This window comes from Coregonus lavaretus (genome assembly GCF_964263955.1).
Source record: "Coregonus lavaretus genome assembly, contig: HAP1_SCAFFOLD_756, whole genome shotgun sequence".
In the NCBI taxonomy this organism is placed as follows: domain Eukaryota; kingdom Metazoa; phylum Chordata; class Actinopteri; order Salmoniformes; family Salmonidae; genus Coregonus; species Coregonus lavaretus.
In genome coordinates this window covers 20,885-43,609 of record NW_028160146.1, presented here as the reverse complement: position 1 = coordinate 43,609, position 22,725 = coordinate 20,885, and the positions used below count along the sequence as shown (strand labels likewise).

General features: G+C 45.2%; 1 protein-coding gene across 1 annotated transcript; it reads left to right on the top strand.

The window, feature by feature from the left end:
- The first annotated feature begins 250 nt into the window (after window positions 1–250).
- Window positions 251–18,837, top strand: LOC311122073 (organic solute transporter subunit alpha-like). Its single transcript, XM_084196486.1, has 8 exons — window positions 251–602; window positions 9,073–9,224; window positions 9,453–9,526; window positions 9,879–10,037; window positions 10,472–10,583; window positions 10,874–11,020; window positions 11,417–11,522; window positions 18,278–18,837. The coding sequence occupies exons 1-8, from the start codon at window positions 533–535 to the stop codon at window positions 18,430–18,432; spliced, it is 975 nt and encodes a 324-aa protein (XP_084052612.1). The 5' UTR covers window positions 251–532; the 3' UTR covers window positions 18,433–18,837.
- Window positions 18,838–22,725: the final 3,888 nt, after the last annotated feature.

Below are 22,725 nucleotides of genomic sequence, written 5' to 3'. Positions count from 1 at the left end.
GGAAGCATGGTGGAAGTCCTCAATGGCGCTGCCTATGCTAAAACGGCCTTTTGGCCTCTATCATTTTATATGGCTCTTCACTGCAGAGACAGCTAAAGAGAGAGGGGCGTGGGTAGGGTAGTTGCGAACTAGGAGGCAAACGTTTGAGTAATTCTCCGCGCTGGGCATGATTGCACAATTGGCACTGTAGAGGGGTCCCTAGGGCTACAACGTGTAGAGACAACCCCGTGAGTTCCCAGAAAGCGACTGTGTGGTGCAGCCGGGGCAGAAGGCAGGTCCAACTATTTCAGCAAGTGTTTAGAAACCGGTGATTCCTCTCTGATTTTGCCCGCAGTTGCAGATTACAGAGGGGAGCCGTAGCCGATGTCCCTAGCAGCAGCACTCCACGCATAATTGATTTATTCATTTTCTATCGCAACTGACTGCTGCCAACTGAATGCGTCTGAGTGGTAGAGGGATAGATAGCTCTTTGTTTTCGTCCCCGGCGCCCTCTCTCTACTTGCTCCAGAACTTCTAACCAAGCTGATTGAGGATGGACGGGAACCGAACCCTCGACCCGAGCTGCAGTGAAAAACCTCCGGTGGCCATCGACATCATTCTCCGTGAGTTGAGCGGTTTGTCTAGGCCAGTAGCTACGCTTTCCATAACTAGCCAACCATAACTTTTTAGGTGCCTAGTGCCAAGTGCCGTTAGTTTCTCCAGTTCTGCTGGCAGCTACTTTTTTTCTGACGGATTGATTGCGCCTGTACTGTAAACATTGAAACTGCTTTGCCAATTTGCCACCATGCCCCTGGGCTATTAAACACACATTCAGGTTGGTTACATTTTAGGCTACATTAGCTAGGTTTCCATCCAATTGGGGACAGAGTTCCATGCGAATATTCTAAAATCTGCAGGAAAACAAAGTTATCATCTAATTGAGATGTTTCCAAATATTCTAAAATCTGCAGGAAAACAAAATTATCATCTAATTGAGATGTTTCCATCAAATTGACTTGTTACGGATGGGATATTAGGGGGTGACTAGCCACCCCTAAGAACAATGTGTAATTGGTGACACAAAAAAGCAATGTATGGAGAAAAAAAATTGGTATGTAAAGTTTTTTTTTTTTAAGCACCAGGTTTCTTTGTTCTGTCTTTGTTGTTCCTTTTCTATAGAATCCATTATGTACAATTACACTAAGTCTTTAAAATGACATTCAGGAGCAAAAGGTTTTCAATAGTTGTTTTTAATTCATTAATAAAATATTCATTGGAACATAATATTGGAATGGAATATAACTAACAACATTACATAACATTGGAATTGAACATTTTAATAACAATAACTTAACTAATTAATTCAGTGTAACATTGATGTGGCAACTCTCTTATGCTCTGCTATTGCACGACGTGTTTCTAGGGTATCAAGTGATTACGAATGTAAGGATGTACTTAGACACTTTTGATGGGGAGTTCATATAATATATTTTAATATGGTACCATGGTTAGTTATAACAGACATAGCCCTGCCTCTTCCAACTTCCTAACAAAGATCCCCTCTCTCTATATATACACTCTGTTACATTTACATTTTAGTCATTTAGCAGACGCTCTTATCCAGAGCGACTTACAGGAGCAATTAGGGTTAAGTGCCTTGCTCAAGGGCACATCGACAGATTTTTCACCTAGTCGGCTCGGGGATTAGAACCAGCGACCTTTCGGTTACTGGCACTACGCTCTTAACCACTAAGCTACCTGCCGCCACGAACATCTGGTAATCATTATGGGCACTCCCATTCTTTGATGTTATTACCCTTTGCCCCAAGTCAGTATATCCTGTCCATCAAATATTCTAAGATCAACCTCAGTAATCTCCTTTGACATAACGGAATGTAGACCCTGTGGCACCAAACCACTTATCTGCTAACTCTAACCTGGTCCACACGATACTATGACATGACATCATTACAATAGGTCACAAATAAAGCTATCCCCAGTAAAAGTGGAACACAACTCATGAGTCCACCTCCTGCACTGCTCACACCTAACCCAGTCCCCACCTGTGATTGAAAACAGAGGGAGCGATGCCAATTGAAAAGCTCTCTTAAAAAACGTAGCTAGCTATATGATATAAAATGCTGTGTAAAATAGCTAAAAGGCCATAAAGTAAAATTAACTGTAAATCTATCGGTCACTAGTGGAAACATTTACAACTGCAATTAAGTTACGTTATATTTTATAAATGTATTTTACATCAAGACAATCTGGTAGTAAGGTTGCTAGCTAGCACTCCTAGCAGCTTATGCTAACTAGCTAGCTGGCTAGCATTTACTGCTAGTGAAGTAGCTAGCTAGCAAGTTAGCATAAACTAGCACTAACTGGGCTAGTCATTGTCTAAATGACTGGTAGAAACAGGGACGGCCTGTTCAATAGGGCGATATGGGCGACGCACTGCCAAACGGGAAAAGGAAGGGATTTTTTTTCTAATCAATTATATCACGGCAACAGTAGTTATCAGTGTTCACGTCTGATCTGCCAGCCACTAAATGTCAAATCAGGCTAAAGTCGTGCTTCAAATGGCCCCGCCCGTTTTTGGGGCGATTTCAGTCAAGTTGAAAATCGCCCAGAAGTCTCTCATAGCCTGTCATGTAAAATCTATTTTTTTCAAATTTCAAAGCTTTCAATACATTCTCTATGGGTGTCTGTGGGCTTGCACTTACGCGCTTTCGTCATACGTGACGTAACCATGAACGTAACTAAGACAATAGCGGCTAGCAGCGTCTCTGTTGCTACCTGCAGTGTGGCGTTATTTTATGTTTTTAATTTGTAGACTTAGTTTACAAACATTCTGCCAACCATGGATTTCCAGTGGTTGGTTTTGGACTGATCTTGTTGATCGTGTACATACCCGCTACGAACGGACTAAATAATGAAAACGCTGCTGGCAGCGGAATCCCAATACAGCTGGGAGACTTGGCTGGATGACAGAGTCCCGGACAGAGAAGTGGAGCCGGCCGGCTTCACCCTGGTCAGAGCGGACCTCGATCCTGGTAAGAGAGCGACTCTGTACCCCGACATTGAACTGCTTTCTGTGTCATTGCGACCTTACTATCTGCCCCGTGAGTTCCCCCAATTGTTTGTTACCGTTGTGTACTGTTGATAATCACAAGTTTACTGGAGAACTGAGACCAAGTAGAGACTTTGGACAGGGTGGATATGGTATAATAAAGGCAGTTTATTCAGAGGTAAAGATATCTGGAATCGCGTGCACGGACTCGTTCGTCAAACTCTTAGGGAGAAGAGAGCCCCGAAAACATTGTGTGCAGACATTTTATACAATAAATGATGTAGGTTGAATCTAGTAGTTCTGATCTTCTGATTGGTCCTGATGAGTTGGGCGAGGTCCCCTCCACTGTTGCATTGGCTCTGAGTCGGGTTCTCTGTCTTCAAATGTTCAGCCTAAAGAGAGGGGATTTTTGTGTGTGTGTGTGTGTGTGTTTAACAGTGATGATGTGTGTGTGTGTGTGTGTTATCAGTGATGATGTGTGTGTGTGTGTGTGTGTGTGTGTGTCCTCAGAGCAAGAACTCGTGAGTTGGAAGAACTGAGAGACCTATGGCGTGGGTGTTGTCCTTGGCCACCTGCTGACAAGGCTGACAAGATAGGACTCTTTTGTCCATTGTTATAGGATAGGAACAGCATTGATTGAAAACAAACGCCCAACACAAAATGGGTCATGCACAAGATTTTAGTCAGACCAAGCTATAACATTATATATTTACTACGACAGTACATTCAACCAAAAGCTAATATAACAAAGGCATCAGAGATTATTTATAATCTGTCACAGAAACTGGAATCCATCTCCCCAGATCAGTCAATAAATGCTTCTGGTATTGACTTATATGCTGCCCCTGTCTTCATGTTGTTGCTGGACATATCTTTTTTAAAATGTGTGTAGGTCACCTAAATCATCAGAAAAATTGCCCCTCCTGAGAATTTTTTCAGGAGCCGCCACTGGGTAGAAACATATTCATAACCATAAAGGGGTAACTAGCCACCAGGGCCAGTTACCCCCTAGTAAGGGGGGGTGAGTTGCACCCAACACACTCATCCAACATATTACTGCTTTACTCAAAAATTATCTAAATGTCTCTTTAAACAAGTGGATTATTTATCTTAAGGCTTTCCTACTTGTAAATATAAAAAATATATATATAGATCTGACTTCAGTGGAATACATCTAAAACTTTTTCAAAAATATCAACATTTTTGATGAACTTACCACAAAATCGTTTTGTTGAAATATCTCCAAAAGTTGTGATGATACAGAGGAAATGTATAGTTGAGCATGAGCAGTGGCAGCCAGGTTAAGTGTTAACATATCATACTAATTTTAGTGTCCCGGATTTACATTTACTATGTCTAGTCTATGAGACCAGGCTGGGAAACCTGGTTATAGTTACAGATTTAGCTGCATAATACATTCAGTCCCTATTGAGACTGTTGGAGTCTGGAGAGATTACATTTTAAAGAAATAATAATCCCTTTTATCCAATAGTAATTTAGAAACTCGCAGTCAGCAACTTGCTTATGTTTCCTCCACTATAGTGTAAATGGGAACAGTATTTTTAATCCGTTTTATTATACACAGCCTAGATGGAAAGTCACTTTCACCTGTGCCTGTTGCTTTCACCCTTCTGTTGTGATATAAGTGTATCATACAGGCATGGTCTTTACAGTGTGGAAGGTTATATGCATACTAGGCATACACACTGGTTTCAGTCAACTGCAATCCATCTTTCACAGAGAAAGAGAATAATACAACTAGCTAGCTCTCTGTAATGGGAAATGAACAGTGCACTCACACAATAACAGTATTTGTTGCTGTTTAGAGGCTTGATGATGGTCTGAGAATGGTTGAACCCCAAAACAATGTTTTTTAGGGGTTCCATCACATCATGTTACCCGTGGCTGGCCACACACTGGTATCTAGCCTATAGTGTCCATCCTGGTCTGAAGGCCTACTTACAATCCTAAAGGATTGTCACGCAAAGTAGTTTCCCTCCACAGCAAGCCACAGTTACAGTAGGAACAGTACAAATAGGATGCGAGGGATGCTCTTCGGGGCATTGACTGTTTGGACAAGATAACTGTAGGTCTGACCAATAGCAGGCAGGCATAGCATGCGTGTTCTGTAGATCCGCCCATCTTTAATGTTTGACCACATGGTCAACAGTCCTACATCATACCCCTGCTCTGCATCACTCTGGATAACCTGAGTTCTGAATCTGGTTTTGATGTTGATATTGTGTGTGAGTTGGAAAGGAGGGTGCATTTTTCCTCCCTAATGTTTAAGTTACAGTAAGCTAAGCTGGGGTAAGCAGACGCTAGATCTGAAGAAGCAACAATTTAATGACACCTCATTAAAAACACATCTGTAAATCGCTGGAGTGAACTGAAACAATAGGCCCTACAATCCTCTCACCCTCCCTCTCCTCTCTCTTCTCTAATCACGTCCTTATGGGCTTGTCTCTGCCTCTTTCACAAACCAAGATGCTCTCCCAGAAATCAGGGAGCAAGGACTCCCTTTTCCCACATCACTAAGGAATTAACATGATCCACACACACCCACACAGTTGTTTAAAAGGGCACGACAGCGCCTCTTCCCCCTCAGGAGGATGAAAAGATTTGGCATGGGCCCTCAGATCCTCAAAAAGTTCCACAACTGCACCATTGAGAGCATCTTGACTGGCTGCACCACCACTTGGTACAGCAACTGCTTGGCATCTGACTGCAAGGCGCTTCAGAGAGAAGTGTGTACAGCCCAGTACATCACTGGATCTGAACTCCCTGCCATCCAGGACCTCTATATCAGGCGGTGTCAGAGGAAGGCCCAAACCTAAATAGCTAATCAAATGGCTACCCGGACTACCTGCATTGACACGACAATGGGCCACAGGATCTCGTCACGGTATCTCGGTCCATTCAAATTGCCATTGATAAAATGCAATTGTGTTCGTTGTCTGTACCTTATGCCTGCCTGCCTGCCTGCCCATACCATAACCCCACCGCAACCATGGGGCACTCTGTTCACAACATTGACATCAGCAAACTGCTCGCCCACACAACGCCATACACGCTGTCTGCCATCTGCCCAGTACAGCTGAAACCGGGATTCATCCGTGAAGAGCACACTCTAAGTTCTCTAAGTGTGCCAGTGGCCATTCAAGGTGAGCATTTGCCCACTGAAGTCGTTTACGACGCCCAACTGCAGTCAGGTCAAGACCCTGGTGAGGACGACGAGCACGCAGATGAGCTTCCCTGAGAGTTTGACAGTTTGTGCAGAAATTCTTCGGTTGTGCAAACATCAAGTAACTCATGCCTGCAGTAAAAGTAGATTAAAAAAACAGATAAAAATACACTTTATGGAACAGTTGGGACTGTGAAGCAACACAAACATGGACACATGCATACTAACATACGCACTATACACACATGTACACATGGATTTTGTGTTATAGATATGTGGTAGTGGAGTAGGGGCTTGAGGGCACACACTTAATATGTTATGTATGTATTGTAATGTTTTTAAAATGTATAACTGCCTTATTTTTATTTATTTAACTAGGCAAGTCAGTTAAGAACAAATACTTATTTACAATGACGGCCTACACCGGCCAAACCCGGACGACGCTGGGCCAATTGTGCACCACCCTATGGGACTCCCAATCACGGCCGGTTGTGATACAGCCTGGAATCGAACCAGGGGGTCTGTAGTGACGCCTCAAGCACTGAGATGCAGCCTTAGACCGCTGCGCCACTCGGAAGCCCTTAATGTTGCTGGACCCCAGGAAGAGTACCTGCAGCCTTGGCTAATGGGGATCCATAATAAATACAAATACAAATATAAACTCAGCAAAGAAAGAAACGTCCTCTCACTGTCACCTGCGTTCCACAGACATGTGACTAACAGAAATGGAATAATGTGTCCCTGAACAAAGGGGGGGGGGGGGTCAAAATCAAAAGTAACAGTCAGTATCTGGTGTGGCCACCAGCTGCATTAAGTACTGCAGTGCATCTCCTCCTCATGGACTGCACCAGATTTGCCCGTTTTTGCTGTGAGATGTTACTCCACTCTTCCACCAAGGCACCTGCAAGTTCCCAGACATTTCTGGGGGGAATGGCCCTAGCCCTCACCCTCCGATCCAACAGGTCCCAGATGTGCTCAATGGGATTGAGATAAGGGCTCTTCACTGACCATGGCAGAACACTGACATTCCTGTCTTGCAGGAAATCACGCACAGAACAAGCAGTATGGCTGGTCGCATTGTCATGCTGGAGGGTCATGTCAGGATGAGCCTGCAGGAAGGGTACCACATGAGGGAGGAGGATGTCTTCCCTGTAACGCACAGCGTTGAGATTGCCTGCAATGACAACAAGCTCAGTCCGATGATGCTGTGACACACCGCCCCAGACCATGATGGACCCTCCACCTCCAAATCGATCCTGCTCCAGAGTACAGGTTTTGGTGTAACGCTCATTCCTTCAACGATCAACGCGAATCCGACCATCAACCCTGGTGAGACAAAACCGCAACTCGTCAGTGAAGAGCACTTTTTGCCAGTCCTGTCTGGTCCAGCGACGGTGGGTTTGTGCCCATAGGCGACATTATTGCCGGTGATGTCTGGTGAGGACCTGCCTTACAACATGTCTACATGCCCTCAGTCCAGCCTCTCTCAACCTATTGCGGAAAATCTGAGCACTGATGGAGGGATTGTGCGTTCCTGGTGTAACTCGGGCAGTTGTTGTTGCCATCCTGTACTTGTCCCACAGGTGTGATGTTCGGATGTACCAATCCTGTGCGGGTGTTGTTACATGTGGTCTGCCACTGCGAGGACGATCAGCTGTCCGTCCTGTCTCCCTGTAGCGCTGTCTTAGGCGTCTCACAGTACGGACATTGCAATTTATTTCCCTGGCCACATCTACAGTCCTCATGCCTCCTTGCAGTATGCCTAAGGCACGTTCACGCAGATGAGCAGGGACCCTGGGCATCTTTCTTTTGGTGTTTTTCAGAGTCAGTAGAAAGGCCTCTTTAGTGTCCTAAGTTTTCATAACTGTGACCTTAATTGCCTACCGTCTGTAAGCTGTTAGTGTCTTAACGACCGTTCCACAGGTGCATGTTCATTAATTGTTTATGGTTCATTGAACAAGCATGGAAAACAGTGTTTAAACCCTTTACAATTAAGATCTGTGAAGTTATTTGGATTTTTACGAATTATATTTTTTTGCTGAGTTTAAAAGTGTATTTGTGTATGTGTCAGCTTATTCTTCGTTAATTGTGTGTGCGTGCGTGCGTTTTTATGTGTGAGTGTCACGTCTCCTCCCGTTGCTCCCCTCCGGCGCTCTGATTCGCCAGTCTACTGAGCCACCGGTCTGAGCGCACCACCTCGGCAACACCGGAATGGAAACCCAACGCACCCTAATCACCTCCTGCATACCTGCACCTCATCATCTCATGACCACCTCTATATAGCCCTGGACTGTTCAGTGTTGTGTGTGATTGTTAGTGTTTTGTCGTGTACTCGCTCTTTGTTGTTCTCTTGCTCAGTGTTAAGTAAACCTTTACATTGTTGATTCCTGCTTCTGTGTCCTGCCTCTTCGTATCCTCAGTACTCGTCACAGTGAGTTAGTTACTCTGTGTTTGACAGAGGGATTGGTGCTGTTTTTGATTTCCTGTTCACTACTTTTTGTTGTCTTGTTTTCCCATAAACACCCACGCTTTCCAGAAAATAAACAGTCATCTTTTCATTACATGTTTTTCAGAACTGGGAGGTCAGAAATTAGTTCCAGAGAACAAAGGGGGTTCTTATTGTCCCTCCAGGCCCTTTAGTTTTACTTATTGCTTTCATCAATCTGTTTTCTTTTATCACATCATTGCAGGTGAAGGGAGGGGACACCAGGAAAGGAAGCACTTTAGACTTTTGAAACTTACCCTATAGTCTTATAGATTTGAACTGTCTCTGTCTCTCTCTCTCTCTCTTATCTGTCTCGCTCCCCCCCCCCCTCTCTCTCGCTCTCTCTGTCCTTAGAGTTGGACATCTTTGGTATCATCCTGTACTCAGTGCTGACCTTCATGGCAACGGTGTCCATGCTGGTCTACATAGAGGAGTGTTGGTACATCTACCGGAAGGTTCCCTCCCACAAGAAGAGTGCCATCATCTGGGTCAACGGGGCAGCGCCGGTAAGAACACACTGAAGGCAGCCTTCGATCTGGTACTTACTAGTACTACTGCTGTATCCCCCTACAGTAGAAACGCATGCGGCCAAGGAACAAAATAAAAACGTTAGTTATGACCAATCCGGTCAGTTTACTAGGAAATGCTAGGGCAGTAGCATGGTTAGGAAGACTGCATTGTTAAAGGATCCAAACTAAGGCTGTATGTCTCTGCTGAATGTCTGTGTGTGTCAGGTGATCGGCACCATGTCCTGTCTGGGGATGTGGATTCCCCGAGCCACCATGTTTACTGACATGACCTCCGCCTGGTACGTCACTCATCCATCCCTCCCTCCTTTTCTATTTCCTTTCTCTCTCTCATGTCTTTCATTTTCTCTACATATTGTCTGTCTCTCCCATCCCTATCCTCTTTCCTCTCCTCTACCTTCAATCTCTCCGTGTGGATCTGGGCTCCTCTTCATCTCAGACCCCTTCTGTGACAGGCGGGAAACCCTGTAGAGAGCAGGAAGACGTACACTGTGTCAGCAAAACATACAGAGCTACTAAAGACACTATTACAATAGTCTGTGTAGATCTTTCCAAACTCATCTCTCCCTCTGTCTATCTTCCATCCTTCACTCCTTGGTGTTCTTGGCGCGTGTAACACGTTTGTCTCCGCAGCTACTTTGCGATCGTAGTGTTTAAGTTCCTGGTGCTAATGATCGAGGAAGTGGGGGGTGACGAGGCGTTTCTACGGCGAGCAGGGAAGAACAAACTAAAGATCAGTACTGGTCCCTGCTGCTGCTGCTGCCCCTGCCTACCCCATGTTAACATCACACGGTAACACACACACACACACACACACACACACACACACACACACACACACACACACACACACTGTTCAGGATCAAATGTATTTCTTAACAAGACCCATTTCTCGGTTGCGTCAGAGTCCAGCTACTAGTTTAGTAGTAAAACAATATCTGTATTGATTCAGGGCCTGGCAGGTAGAATCTACTCCTGGCCACTCCCCCTCTCTCTGAATGGGCCCCTCCCCCTCTCTCTGTATGGGCCCCTACACGTCTCACATCAGAAAACATTATCACCCCAAATATGCCCCCTCCTGGTCATTGCACCCTATAGGACTGAGTAAAGAGTCATGACGTACTACAAAATCGTACAAATATGTAAAAATGGGATTATTACAATCAATTATAATTCTGTGTTAAAAATATGTTGATAGAATGTTTTTTCCTCCGGTTTTCCCTTAGACGGAGTCTGTTCCTGCTGAAGTTGGGATCGTTCCAGTTCGCCCTGCTGAAGCTCGTCTTCACTGTTCTGTCAATCATCCTCTGGACCAATGGCAACTTCAACATTACAGATGTGAGTGTGGGGCGTCAACACACGCATACCTACGATCACACACACACAGAACCATACTCTGCACAAACACACCCATATGAAAACTCTCGCGCGCATACACACAGACACACTCCCGCACATACACACACAGACGTAACAGTGTTGCCTCCGTCTTTCTACGCTCCTCAACCAGACACTAGCTAGCCATTTCACATCAGCTACATTGAGTATGCATACACATTCTCAATACGCGCACACACACACACTCACACACACACACACTCCCAACACTGTGTGAGCGTGTGTTCCAGGTAGCGATAACTGGAGTAGCTATCTGGATTAGCCTGGGTATGGGGGTCCTGACCATCATAGCACTGTGGCCTGTAGCCATCATGTTCATGCATCTCAGGACCACGCTGCGCAGCCTCAAGATCATTCCCAAATACGCCATGTACCAGGTGAGATTACACACACACACACACACACACACAAGCACACATTATGTAAGTGAGCCAATCAGAGGAAAGATTTACAGCAGGGCTCTCCAACCCTGTTCCTGGAGAGCTACCGTCCTGCAGGTTTTCACTCCAACCCTAATCTAGCACACTTGATTCTAATAATTAACTAGTTGATCAGCTGAATCAGGTTAGTTACAACTGGGGTTGGAATGAAAACCTACAGGAGGGTAGCTCTCCAGGAACAGGGTTGGAGAACTCTGGTATACAGTAAGGCCCTCAACCAATCATAGGTCAGTTAATACCCTGAAACAGCAAATTATAACTTGTGTTTACCTGTTTACTCCTGCTGAGCACAGTGTTTTTGTGTTTTACCCATGATGCTGTGTGTCTGTATAGTTGGTGCTGGTGCTGAGTCAGCTCCAGTCAGCCACCATCAACATCCTGGCTTTGAAGGGAACCATCGCCTGCACCCCGCCATACTCCTCACAGGCCAGGGGATACTGTGAGTCTCTCTCCTCATCTCCATTCATCCCAACATCACTATATCCCTTGTTAAACACACACACACACTATCCTCTCAGGCCAGACGATACCATAAGTGACCTCTCTCTCTCTCTCTCTGTTACGAACCCCGTGGCTTTGAACGTCTAGGGTGATGGACATGAGACCCGTAACATAATTCATGTAAATTATAAGTGTGGCATGGAACAGTGAGAACAAATATGACACAACAACCATGAACTACCGTACTAATTGTTTATTTCTGAACACACGGTAACGGTTTGGGAAAAAGGGCTGAGCAGGACCCAAGAAATGAAACAATAGTGTAAAACACCCCTAAACTGATCTTGCCTGCCTCAAGAACCGCTAGGCTACTGCTACCATACAAAAGTACAGGGGGTGGTCCGCTCAGGTCTAACTAGTGTTTATAGACAGTTCTTTCTACGGGAAATGTATGCCCAAGGGCAGCTTGCTTAACTTCCCCTTTTCCCAGAACCACACAAAGTACCAAACAGAGTAGCCAGCAAATAAATGAGTACTCTAAACACAGGACATCACAGTATCCATTACTCACATACAAAAAAGTAATCTAACAAAATTACCAACCAGAGTAACCAGCAATTTAGTGAGTAAACAAAAACAGGACACCACAGTGTCCATACTCACATACGGAAATATTCTCTCTCTCTCAACAAACACAAGTGACTGGTTTTTATATAATGGGATGTGTGATTGAAAAAACGAGTAACAGGTGGTGCAATGCACAGGAATGTTCACTGATTGGTCCAATCAGCAGACACCTCAACGACCACCAATCAGGAACATACAGGACACCTGTGATTAGGGCAGAAGGAGAGAAAAACACAGGACACAGGATACCTGTATCCGTAACACTCCCACCCTTAAAAGAGCAAACCACAATGGTTTGCGACACACGGACTATCACAACACCCAAATTCACAAATCATCCTGCCGGGATAACAAAAAAAAACCTAGATCATTACACACGAGACAAAGCATCTGCCAACACATTATCCAACCCCTTTTTGTGGCGGATCTCCAAATTATAATTTTGCACGACAAGTGCCCAACGCATAAGGCGTTGGTTCTGGTTGTACATCCGGTGGAGAAAAACTAAGGGGTTATGGTCAGTATACACTATCACTGGTAATGCACTGGAACCAACATAAACTTCAAAGTACTGCAGAGCTAACAACAAAGCTAGAGCTTCTTGTTCAATGGTGGAATAGTTTGTCTGACATTTGTTAAATTTCTGTGAAAAATAACAGACAGGATGGTCCACTCCACTCTGGTCCGGCTGCAGTAGAACAGCACCAGCACCTCTGGCACTTGCATCTACCTCCAGTTTAAACGGTCGTTCAAAATCTGGCGCAGCAAGAACAGGAGTACTACATAAGAGTGCTTTAGCAGTGTTGAAAGCAGTACAACAATCTTCAGACCATACAAATTTTCTCGCCGGACTGAGCAAATCCGTTAATGGAGCAACTACCGCAGAGAAATTTTTACAGAAACTACGGTAGTAGCCAACCATCCCTAAAAACCGGCGTAGCTCTCTTCTGGTGGTAGGTGCGGGAAATGCGTTTATAGCCGAGACCTTGGCATCTAGAGGGCGCACCTGACCATGGCCGACCTGTTTACCAAGATAAGTAACAGTGGCCTTTCCAAACTCGCACTTTGCTAAGTTCAGGGTTAGAGAAGTGGTTGCTAGACGTTCACACACTACCCTTAGAGTGTTAACATGATCAGACCACTCAGTTGAATAAATTACCAGATCATCAAGGTAAGCACTACAATTAGGAACTCCAGCCAATACTGTGTTAACCAGGCGTTGGAAAGTGGCTGGTGCGTTCCGCATCCCAAATGCCATGACAGCATATTGTAGGAAGTGATCTGGGGTCACAAAGGCAGAGATGTCGGAGGCACGTGGGGTTAACGGCACCTGCCAGTAACCTTTTAGAAGATCTAGTTTGGTTACATAAGTAGCAGCACCAACAGTATCAATACAGTCATCCAGTCTGGGTAACGGGAACGAGTCGGGCACTGTGACAGCATTGACCTTCCGATAGTCCGTACATAATCTGGATGTCCCATCAGGTTTAGGAACCAGAATGCACGGAGAACTCCAAGGACTTGAACTTGGCATAGCCAGGTTATTCTCCAGCAAATAACCGACCTCATTCCTCATTATCTTTCTTTTAGAGACGTTGACACGATAAGCATGTTGCTTGATAGGTGCAGCGTTTCCAACATTAATGTCATGTTCTAACACATTTGTACATGTAGGAACATCATTAAAAAGACATGGAAAGCTGTGTAATAGTCTCACAATATCATCTGACTGTCTGTCCGTTAAATGAATCAGGCTTGACGGGAGAGACAGCAGCATCTCTGAATTGGGCAATCTAGCACACTGCTGCTGAGTATTGCGCAACTCCAAACCATCTCCGTCCACATCATTAACATGACCTCCCACTACAGCCGTAGCAGCAATAGAGACAGCCGACTCGGCCAGTTTCTCTGGACTGTCTACCTGAGTGACGGGTCTGGTGTGGTATGTCTTCAACATGTTAACGTGGCACACACGAGATTGGCGTTTTCTATCAGGAGTCTGTATCACGTAGTCAGTTTCACTTAGTTTCTTTTCAATGACATAAGGACCAGAGAAACGTGCTGACAATGACGCTCCTGGCACAGGCAACAATACAAGAACTTGGTCACCTGGCTGCAGTGAACGAGAAACAGCCTGTGTGTCATAGTGTCGTTTCATCCGTTTGTGAGGAAGACAGCGCTTCCTTTGCTAGAGAACAGGCAGCATGTAGGCGCTCACGAAAGCGACTAACGTAGTCCAACACATTTTCTTTCACACACAACTCTTGTGACAAAAACTGATCCTTAAGGACTTTCATAGGTCCTCTCATGGTGTGTCCAAACACCAGTTCAGCTGGGCTGAACCCTAGGGATTCCTGTACTGTCTCACGGACAGCAAACAAAACTAGAGGAACTCCCTCATCCCAATCTTTCTCAGATTCCAAGCAATATTTACGGAGCATTTCAGGGTCTGATGCCAACGTTCAAGCGCACCCTGAGACTCTGGGTGATATGCGCTTGACACACGGTGTGTAACTGACAAGGATTTTAACACTTGTTTGAAAAGTTTAGAAAGGAAATTCGTACCCTGATCAGTTTGTATCACCTTAGGTAACCCAAAAGTTGAGAAGAATTTGATCAACGCTTTACTCACCACCGGAGCAGTAATCCTTCGCAGAGGAATGGCCTCTGGGTACCTGGTGGCCACACACATAATTGTCAACATAAACTGGTTACCAGATTTTGTTTTTGGTAATGGTCCAACACAATCAACCATCACATGTTCGAAGGGTTCACCTATGGCCGGTATGGGACAAAGAGGCGCGGGGGAAATAACCTGGTTCGGTTTCCCAGTTACTTGACAGGTGTGGCAAGTCCGACAGAACTGAGCCACATCTTGCTTTAAACCAGGCCAAAAGAAATGTCGCAAAACTCGATCATAAGTCTTGGTGACTCCCAGATGTCCGGACCACTGGTGATCATGAGCGAGGGATAAAACATTTTGTCGAAAGGCTGTAGGAATCACTATTTGGTTAACAGCATTCCAATCTCCGCCAGCGTCAACATGGGATGTCCATTTACGCATGAGGAGATTACCATCAATGAAGTATGCCATGTTTTTCTTCTTTAGCTCCTCCTCTGAGACAACACTAGAAAAACATTTAGCCAGGCTAATGTCAACCTGTTGGTTAGCGATCAGCTGCTCACGAGTAACTGGTAACTGTATTGCCTCAGCAACAAGTTCCACATCCTTCTTCCTTTCTCTGGACTGTTGGTCAGACTGCACCAGCTTACCAGAGGTAGCACCCGAACTATCCTCTGGGTCACACTCTCTGAATAGAATCGTGTTCGACAAATCTATCACTTCACCCACTTGTCGTGCTTGAGCACGTGTGACAGCACAAGCGGGGAACACATCTGGATAACCCTGTGCCAGCTCCTCGGAGAGAGACTGGTCACTTTTATCCAATACCTCCAATACGGGTATCACCTTTCCTCCGGCAATATCGTTGCCCATTATAAATGTCACACCTTTTACTGGCAACATAGGACGTACGCCCACTCTGAACAATCCACTGACTAACTCAGAATGTACGTTCACAAAGTGCAATGGCACTGGGACAAATCCCATTTCAATTCCTTGTACTAACACATTGGAACCACAATATGTATTATTGGACAAGGGCAACACATCAGATAGTATGAACGACTGCGCCGCACCAGTATCTCTGAGGATTCTAACTGGACGCTGAGACGCTTCGTCATCTGATATAGAAACAAACCCCTCAAAAATGAACGGTTCATAACTGTGATCTGGGACAGGGACTTTCAAACCACATTCAGTATGAGGCCTCTGTCTTGATTCCGGCCTTACAACCGTACGAATCAGCCCAACACCCGTTGGCGGCCTGGCGTGCTGAGGCATCCCCGGTTTGCGTTTTAGCAGAAAGCAATCATTAACCATATGTCCCACCTTATGACAATAGAAACAGTGACGCACATCTTTTGGGCGTGCTGGATGTACTGCTGGTCGACTAGGACTAAAAGTTAGCAACTCCGCAGCCCTGCCCTCCGTACGAGCCGAAAACACGCTCTTATGCGTCAACACAAACTCGTCTGCCAATACAGACACTTCCGACAGTGAGGATACTTTCTGTTCGTTCAGATAAACTACAATGCGTTCGGGTAAGCAATTTTTAAACTCTTCTAACAAGATTAACTCCCGTAGAGAGTTAAAATCAGTTACTTTACTAGCACTGTGCCATTTGTCAAACAGATTTCCTTTGTCTCTAGCAAACTCCACATAAGTCTGAGTAGGATACTTTTTATGAGACCTAAATCTCTGTCGATACGCCTCAGGAACAAACTCATAGGCACGAAGAACAGTAGCTTTGACCACATCATAATTCAAACTGTCTTCAAGAGGTAGCGCTGCCAGAACCTCTTGGGCTTTACCTGTTAGTTTACACTGAAGTAATAGGCACCATACCTCTTCGGGCCATTTCAATGCTACCGCTATCCGTTCAAACACACTGAAATAGGAATCAACCTCTGACTCCCTGAACACAGGTACCAAGGTGATCTGCCTACTAATATCAAACGTAGCAGACGACACAGCTGGTGAGGATGGCTCACTAGCAGGCATAGTATGAGCAGAGACTAACCTCGCTGTTTCTGCCTCTAGTTCCATTTTACGCATCTCCAGTTCTTGATCAAGCCTACGCGTCTCCAGTTCCATCTTACGCGTCTCCAGTTCTTGATCAAGCCTACGCGTCTCCAGTTCCATCTTACGCGTCTCCAGTTTGTCTAGCCTGATTTGTGCCCGCTCTTCCGCCTCCATTTGGAGCCGTGTCGAGCGGACATCCATCCTGGCATCACTGTCAGTCAGTGGGGAGAGTGGGTCATAACGGGGCAATGTGGCCGGAGCCTTAGCCTCGTCCTCAGACACTGATGGGCTTACAGGAACAGCCACCACCTCCCCTACAGGAGCAGCAGACTCAGGCGGCGGTAACTCAAGCACTCGCTCGCTCAACAATATCGCTAGCACTACTTCCCTAACTTCTGCTTTCACTAAACCCCTCGGTATGGGTACAGAAAAGTGGTCAGCCAAAGCCTGTAGATCCACTCTACAGCAATTCTCAAAAACCTCCCACGTAGGGTTTTCCAAAAATGCATCCAACTCAAAAGTAGCCATCCTACTAGCAACACGAGCCGTCGAATACTGAACACACAAAAAAAACAGGTAGTTACAGCTGCCAAGCTCAACACTGAACCAGACACTTACTAATTTGCATGAGTAGCATGGGATATATCCCAGACGAGCCCCCACTTTATGTTCGAACCCTGTGGCTTTGAATGTCTAGGGTGATGGACATGAGACCCGTAACATAATTCATGTAAATTATAAGTGTGGCATGGAACAGTGAGAACAAATATGACACAACAACCATGAACTACCGTCAAACACAAATGGTTTATTTCTGAACACACGGTAACGGTTTGGGAAAAAGGGCTGAGCAGGACCCAAGAAATGAAACAATAGTGTAAAACACCCCTAAACTGATCTTGCCTGCCTCAAGAACCGCTAGGCTACTGCTACCATACAAAAGTACAGGGGGTGGTCCGCTCAGGTCTAACTAGTGTTTATAGACAGTTCTTTCTACGGGAAATGTATGCCCAAGGGCAGCTTGCTTAACTTCCCCTTTTCCCAGAACCACACAAAGTACCAAACAGAGTAGCCAGCAAATAAATGAGTACTCTAAACACAGGACATCACAGTATCCATTACTCACATACAAAAAAGTAATCTAACAAAATTACCAACCAGAGTAACCAGCAATTTAGTGAGTAAACAAAAACAGGACACCACAGTGTCCATACTCACATACAGAAATATTATCTCTCTCTCAACAAACACAAGTGACTGGTTTTTATATAATGGGATGTGTGATTGAAAAAACGAGTAACAGGTGGTGCAATGCACAGGAATGTTCACTGATTGGTCCAATCAGCAGACACCTCAACGACCACCAATCAGGAACATACAGGACACCTGTGATTAGGGCAGAAGGAGAGAAAAACACAGGACACAGGATACCTGTATCCGTAACACTCTCTCTCTCCTCCACCCTCCTTCTCTCTCTATAGTGATGAGTCAACAGTTGTTAATCCTGGAGATGTTCATCATCACCTTGGTAACCCGCCTGTTGTATCGTCGCCAGTACGACCCACTCCCTGACGACGAGCATGACGACGAACACACCAAGATGGTTATATCGGCCGAGAACTCTGGAGTAGCGTGAGGGGAGAGAGAAACTGTGTGTGTGTGTGTACGTTTAAGAGAGAGTTATGTGTGATCAGGGTCCGTTGGAGATTACTGATATATTCTCAAATGTGTATATGGACTAAACTGACAGAACGCACTGGGTGACCTGAGCCTGTTGTGTTATGTTACACTGAATTGTGCAATAAGAAATCAATCAGTTCAGTAATTTTCTGGGTGAGCAAAGCTGTTAAGACTGATCAGACTTCTTGACCCCTCAGCACGTGTGTTTGGATGCGATAGTGTTGCTATTATGTAACTGTAATATCAGAATGATTTCATACATGTATTTTTATCACAAGTTGTATGTTTTTACCATGGTGAACCTTGTACTGTATCGTCATGATCAATTTATAATGTATACATTTTTAAACATTTTAATTTGAGGATTTGTGTTTTGTCATTAGTTTTTCCGTAGGCATGCACGCACGCAGACACACACACACACACACCGAGAGGTCTGGGTTAGGGTTGGCAAACTGTAGTTGTAGAGGAGAAACCTATATTAGTTGTAGTGGCATGATCATCGACAGAGTGACAATGAGCAGTAGCCTACATTGACAACATTTGGATATGGTTATTCTATCATTACCATGATCACTGACATCACCACGGACGCACACATCTCTTTATCCTCTCATCGTCTTTAGATCTTGATCTTGTGGAATCTGAGTTATCACAACCCAGATGCAGGTTTAGATTAGAAGTCCTGGTGAACATATATGAAAGCAACTATCGAATGATGGGACAAAATGTATTCTTAATTAATTATTTTAATTCGTTTATATATATATATATATATGGACAAAATCTAGATTAATTTGAACAGCTGTTCCAAGCTCTACTACACTAGGTCACTGTATCCACAGGTGTTCTATGTAGGTATGTTGCTGATCTGTTGCCAATTCCATAACTTATTCAAGGTTGGCTGATGTTGATGATATACACAAAATAAAACAATGGATTAGTTACATGCGGTTTTACGTCGGTTAATTATCAAGAATTTACACTAACCTTACCATTCCAAACAACATGTTTACTTGAATGAACCGACCTGTCAAAACCTTCTTCTTCTATGAGGTTTAACGGCGGTTGGCATCCAATAAATATTGCATTACCACCACCTACTAGATTGTATAACTCCCTTATACTTTGCTTTAAAAAATAAAATACTACAAATACCCTACCATCTAACATTACACTCACAAAACAAAACAAAAATTACTATAATGATAATAATAATAACTACCATACTCCACTATTTAAATCTATGTATTCCTACTTCAGGCCAACAGCCTGTAAGGATGGGACACCACCACTTAACACACCCTGTAACTCTTCTGTCAAGTCTCGCACATCCAAATACCTCTCTGCAGCTGCCACCACAACCTCTATTTTCTGCTACTTATGTTCCATCCCTGCAGTACAGTTGATAACCATTGCTATAAATGCCAAAAATCCAATCTTACTGAAACATATCACTTGTTGGTTTATCCCTCTGTACTGGTACAGATCTACTACTCACACCATTCCTCTCAGGATCCCTCCCCCTTGACTCATCTTCCTCTACTTTCTTCACTGCCTCCGCATATGACAACTTCTGCACTACTCTAACCCTGGAAACCTCAACCTGCCTCTCTCGCACCAGACATTTCGGATCCCGAGACATGGTCACCCCTACAATTAACACATACCACTACTTTCCCCAATGCTACATATTCCTTTGTCTCATGCCCTTCTGCACACTTCTCATACCTAGGAACCGCCCTCCTACACACTGCTGCCACATGCCCGTAAGCTTGACACCTTTAACAACGTAATGTATTCAGCACAAAAGCTCGTACAGGATAACTTATATATCCTAACATCACTTTGTCGGGCAAAGACTCAACATACAAACTCAAAAGAACAGACAATGACTTCTGTTTCTCCACTCACGCCACCCTGTTTGCGTTGCACCAAACGACAAGCATCACAAACACCAGGAATCTTCCCCTTCAGTTGGTCAGCTTTCACATTTACCGCTACCCCAGTAATCACGCCTTTCAATGGCACCCTTTTCTTGAGAGCAAAACAATTCACATATCTTGCCCCCATTTGTTTAACACGGAGTGCCTGCTCCCTCTGACGAGCAGAAACACAAACAATTATCTCCAGACCACTTCTGGTTACCCTGACCGATTCCACAGCACCAAACTCTGTTTTCACCCACCCTGAAACCACAAATGGATCAGCAAGGCAAGGGTCCTCTTTTTCCCAAAACTTCACTCCTATTGTCACAGACTCATCTTTATCCTGACCCTCGGTGCAAACCTCGGGTTCCGAGAACTTCACCACACCTACCACCTCCGATACCGTGCCCTCATTCACTTCCATATGTCCTTCTGTCTTCAACTCCCTTCGCTTACACTTTCTACCATTCCACTTTAACAAAACATCTCCCTTTTTTCCTGCCATTTTTAACTGAATCAAGCTCACCCTGTTCCTCCCTCTCTCTCTTAGTTCTCCCCTGCCGCCCTTTTATGACAGACAGACCAGCCTTCCAATCGCTATCTCCCATTCCCTATTTTCCGGGTTTGGCAGAGCAAGTGTTGAACTGTAACTCAGTAAAATCGCTGAAATTGTTTCATGTTGCATTCTCCTGGCATCCGCCAAACCCAGATTCGTCCAGTCGGACTGCCAGATGGTGAAGCGTGATTCATCACTCCAGAGAACGCGTTTCCACTGCTCCAGAATCCAATGGCGGCGAGCTTTATGCCACTCCAGCCGACCCTTGGCATTACGCATGGTGATCTTAGACTTGTGTGCTGCTGCTCGGCCATGGAAACCCATTTCATGAAGCTCCTGACTAACAGTTCTTGCGCTGACGTTGCTTCCAGAGGCAGTTTGGATCTCGGTAGTGAGTGTTGCAACCAAGGACAGACGATTTTCACTCGCTACGTGCTTCAGAACTCTGCAGTCCTGTTATGTGAGCTTTTGTGGCCTACCACTTCGTGATGAGCCGTTGTTGCTCCTAGATGTTTCCACTTCACAATAACAGCACTTACAGTCGACCAGGGCAGCTCTAGCAGGGCAGAAATTTTACAAACTGACCATCCTATTATGGTGCCATGTTGAAAGTCACTGAGCTCTTCAGTAAGGCCATTCTACTGCCAATGCTTGTCTATGGAGATTGCATGGCTGTGTGCCCGATTTTATACACGTCAGCAACGGGTGTGGCTGAAATAGCCGAATCCACTAATTTGAAGGGTGTCCACATACTTTTGTATATATAGTGTATGTTCCCTCTCACCTCTTCTACATGCTATTTGGACTCTTCAAGGTGAGACATTCACACACAATCATCATCATAATAAAAAACTGTCGTGTGTGTGTTGGTGTGTGTCAGTGTGCGTAGAACTCTATGCGGGCCAATGTGGAGCTCCATGAGGACAGTAAGGAGGGCTTACCTCCGGTGAAGGCCAAAGTCAAACTGGGCAAAGAGGACCTGTCCATAAAGGTAACACAAACACACCTGCCCATACGAAGACATGCAATCTTTGAGTGAAATGTATGATAAATGCTTGATAAATCATTTACTATAATATTTTACCCATTGTGTCAAATGTAGTGACATATCCTTTCCTCTCTCTCTCTCCTTTCTCTCTGTCCTCTCTCTCTCTCTCTCTCCCTCCATCACTATCTCTGTCAGATCAGTGATAGGGGTGGAGGTGTCCCTCTGAGGAAGATTGATCGCCTGTTTACCTACATGTACTCCACCGCTACCCCACACCCAGCCTAGAACCCTCCAGCACTGTTCCACTGGTACACACCCAGCCTAGAACCCTCCAGCACTGTTCCACTGGTACACACCCAGCCTAGAACCCTCCAGCACTGTTCCACTGGTACACACCCAGCCTAGAACCCTCCAGCACTGTTCCACTGGTACACACCCAGCCTAGAACCCTCCAGCACTGTTCCACTGGTACACACCCAGCCTAGAACCCTCCAACACTGTCCCACTGGTACACACCCAGCCTAGAACCCTCCAGCACTGTCCCACTGGTACACACCCAGCCTAGAACCCTCCAGCACTGTCCCACTGGTACACACCCAGCCTAGAACCCTCCAGCACTGTCCCACTGGTACACACCCAGCCTAGAACCCTCCAGCACTGTCCCACTGGTACACACCCAGCCTAGAACCCTCCAACACTGTTCCACTGGTACACACCCAGCCTAGAACCCTCCAGCACTGTCCCACTGGTACACACCCAGCCTAGAACCCTCCAGCA

What these genes read in the sequence shown, in the direction of transcription:
- LOC311122073 (XM_084196486.1), top strand. Translation starts at nt 533, where the DNA reads ATGGACGGGAACCGAACCCTCGACCCGAGCTGCAGTGAAAAACCTCCG. An exon ending in ACTGACATGACCTCCGCCTG is followed by an intron (nt 9,527 to 9,878) that starts GTACGTCACTCA and finishes TTGTCTCCGCAG; the next exon opens with CTACTTTGCGATCGTAGTGT. An exon ending in CCAAATACGCCATGTACCAG is followed by an intron (nt 11,021 to 11,416) that starts GTGAGATTACAC and finishes GTGTCTGTATAG; the next exon opens with TTGGTGCTGGTGCTGAGTCA.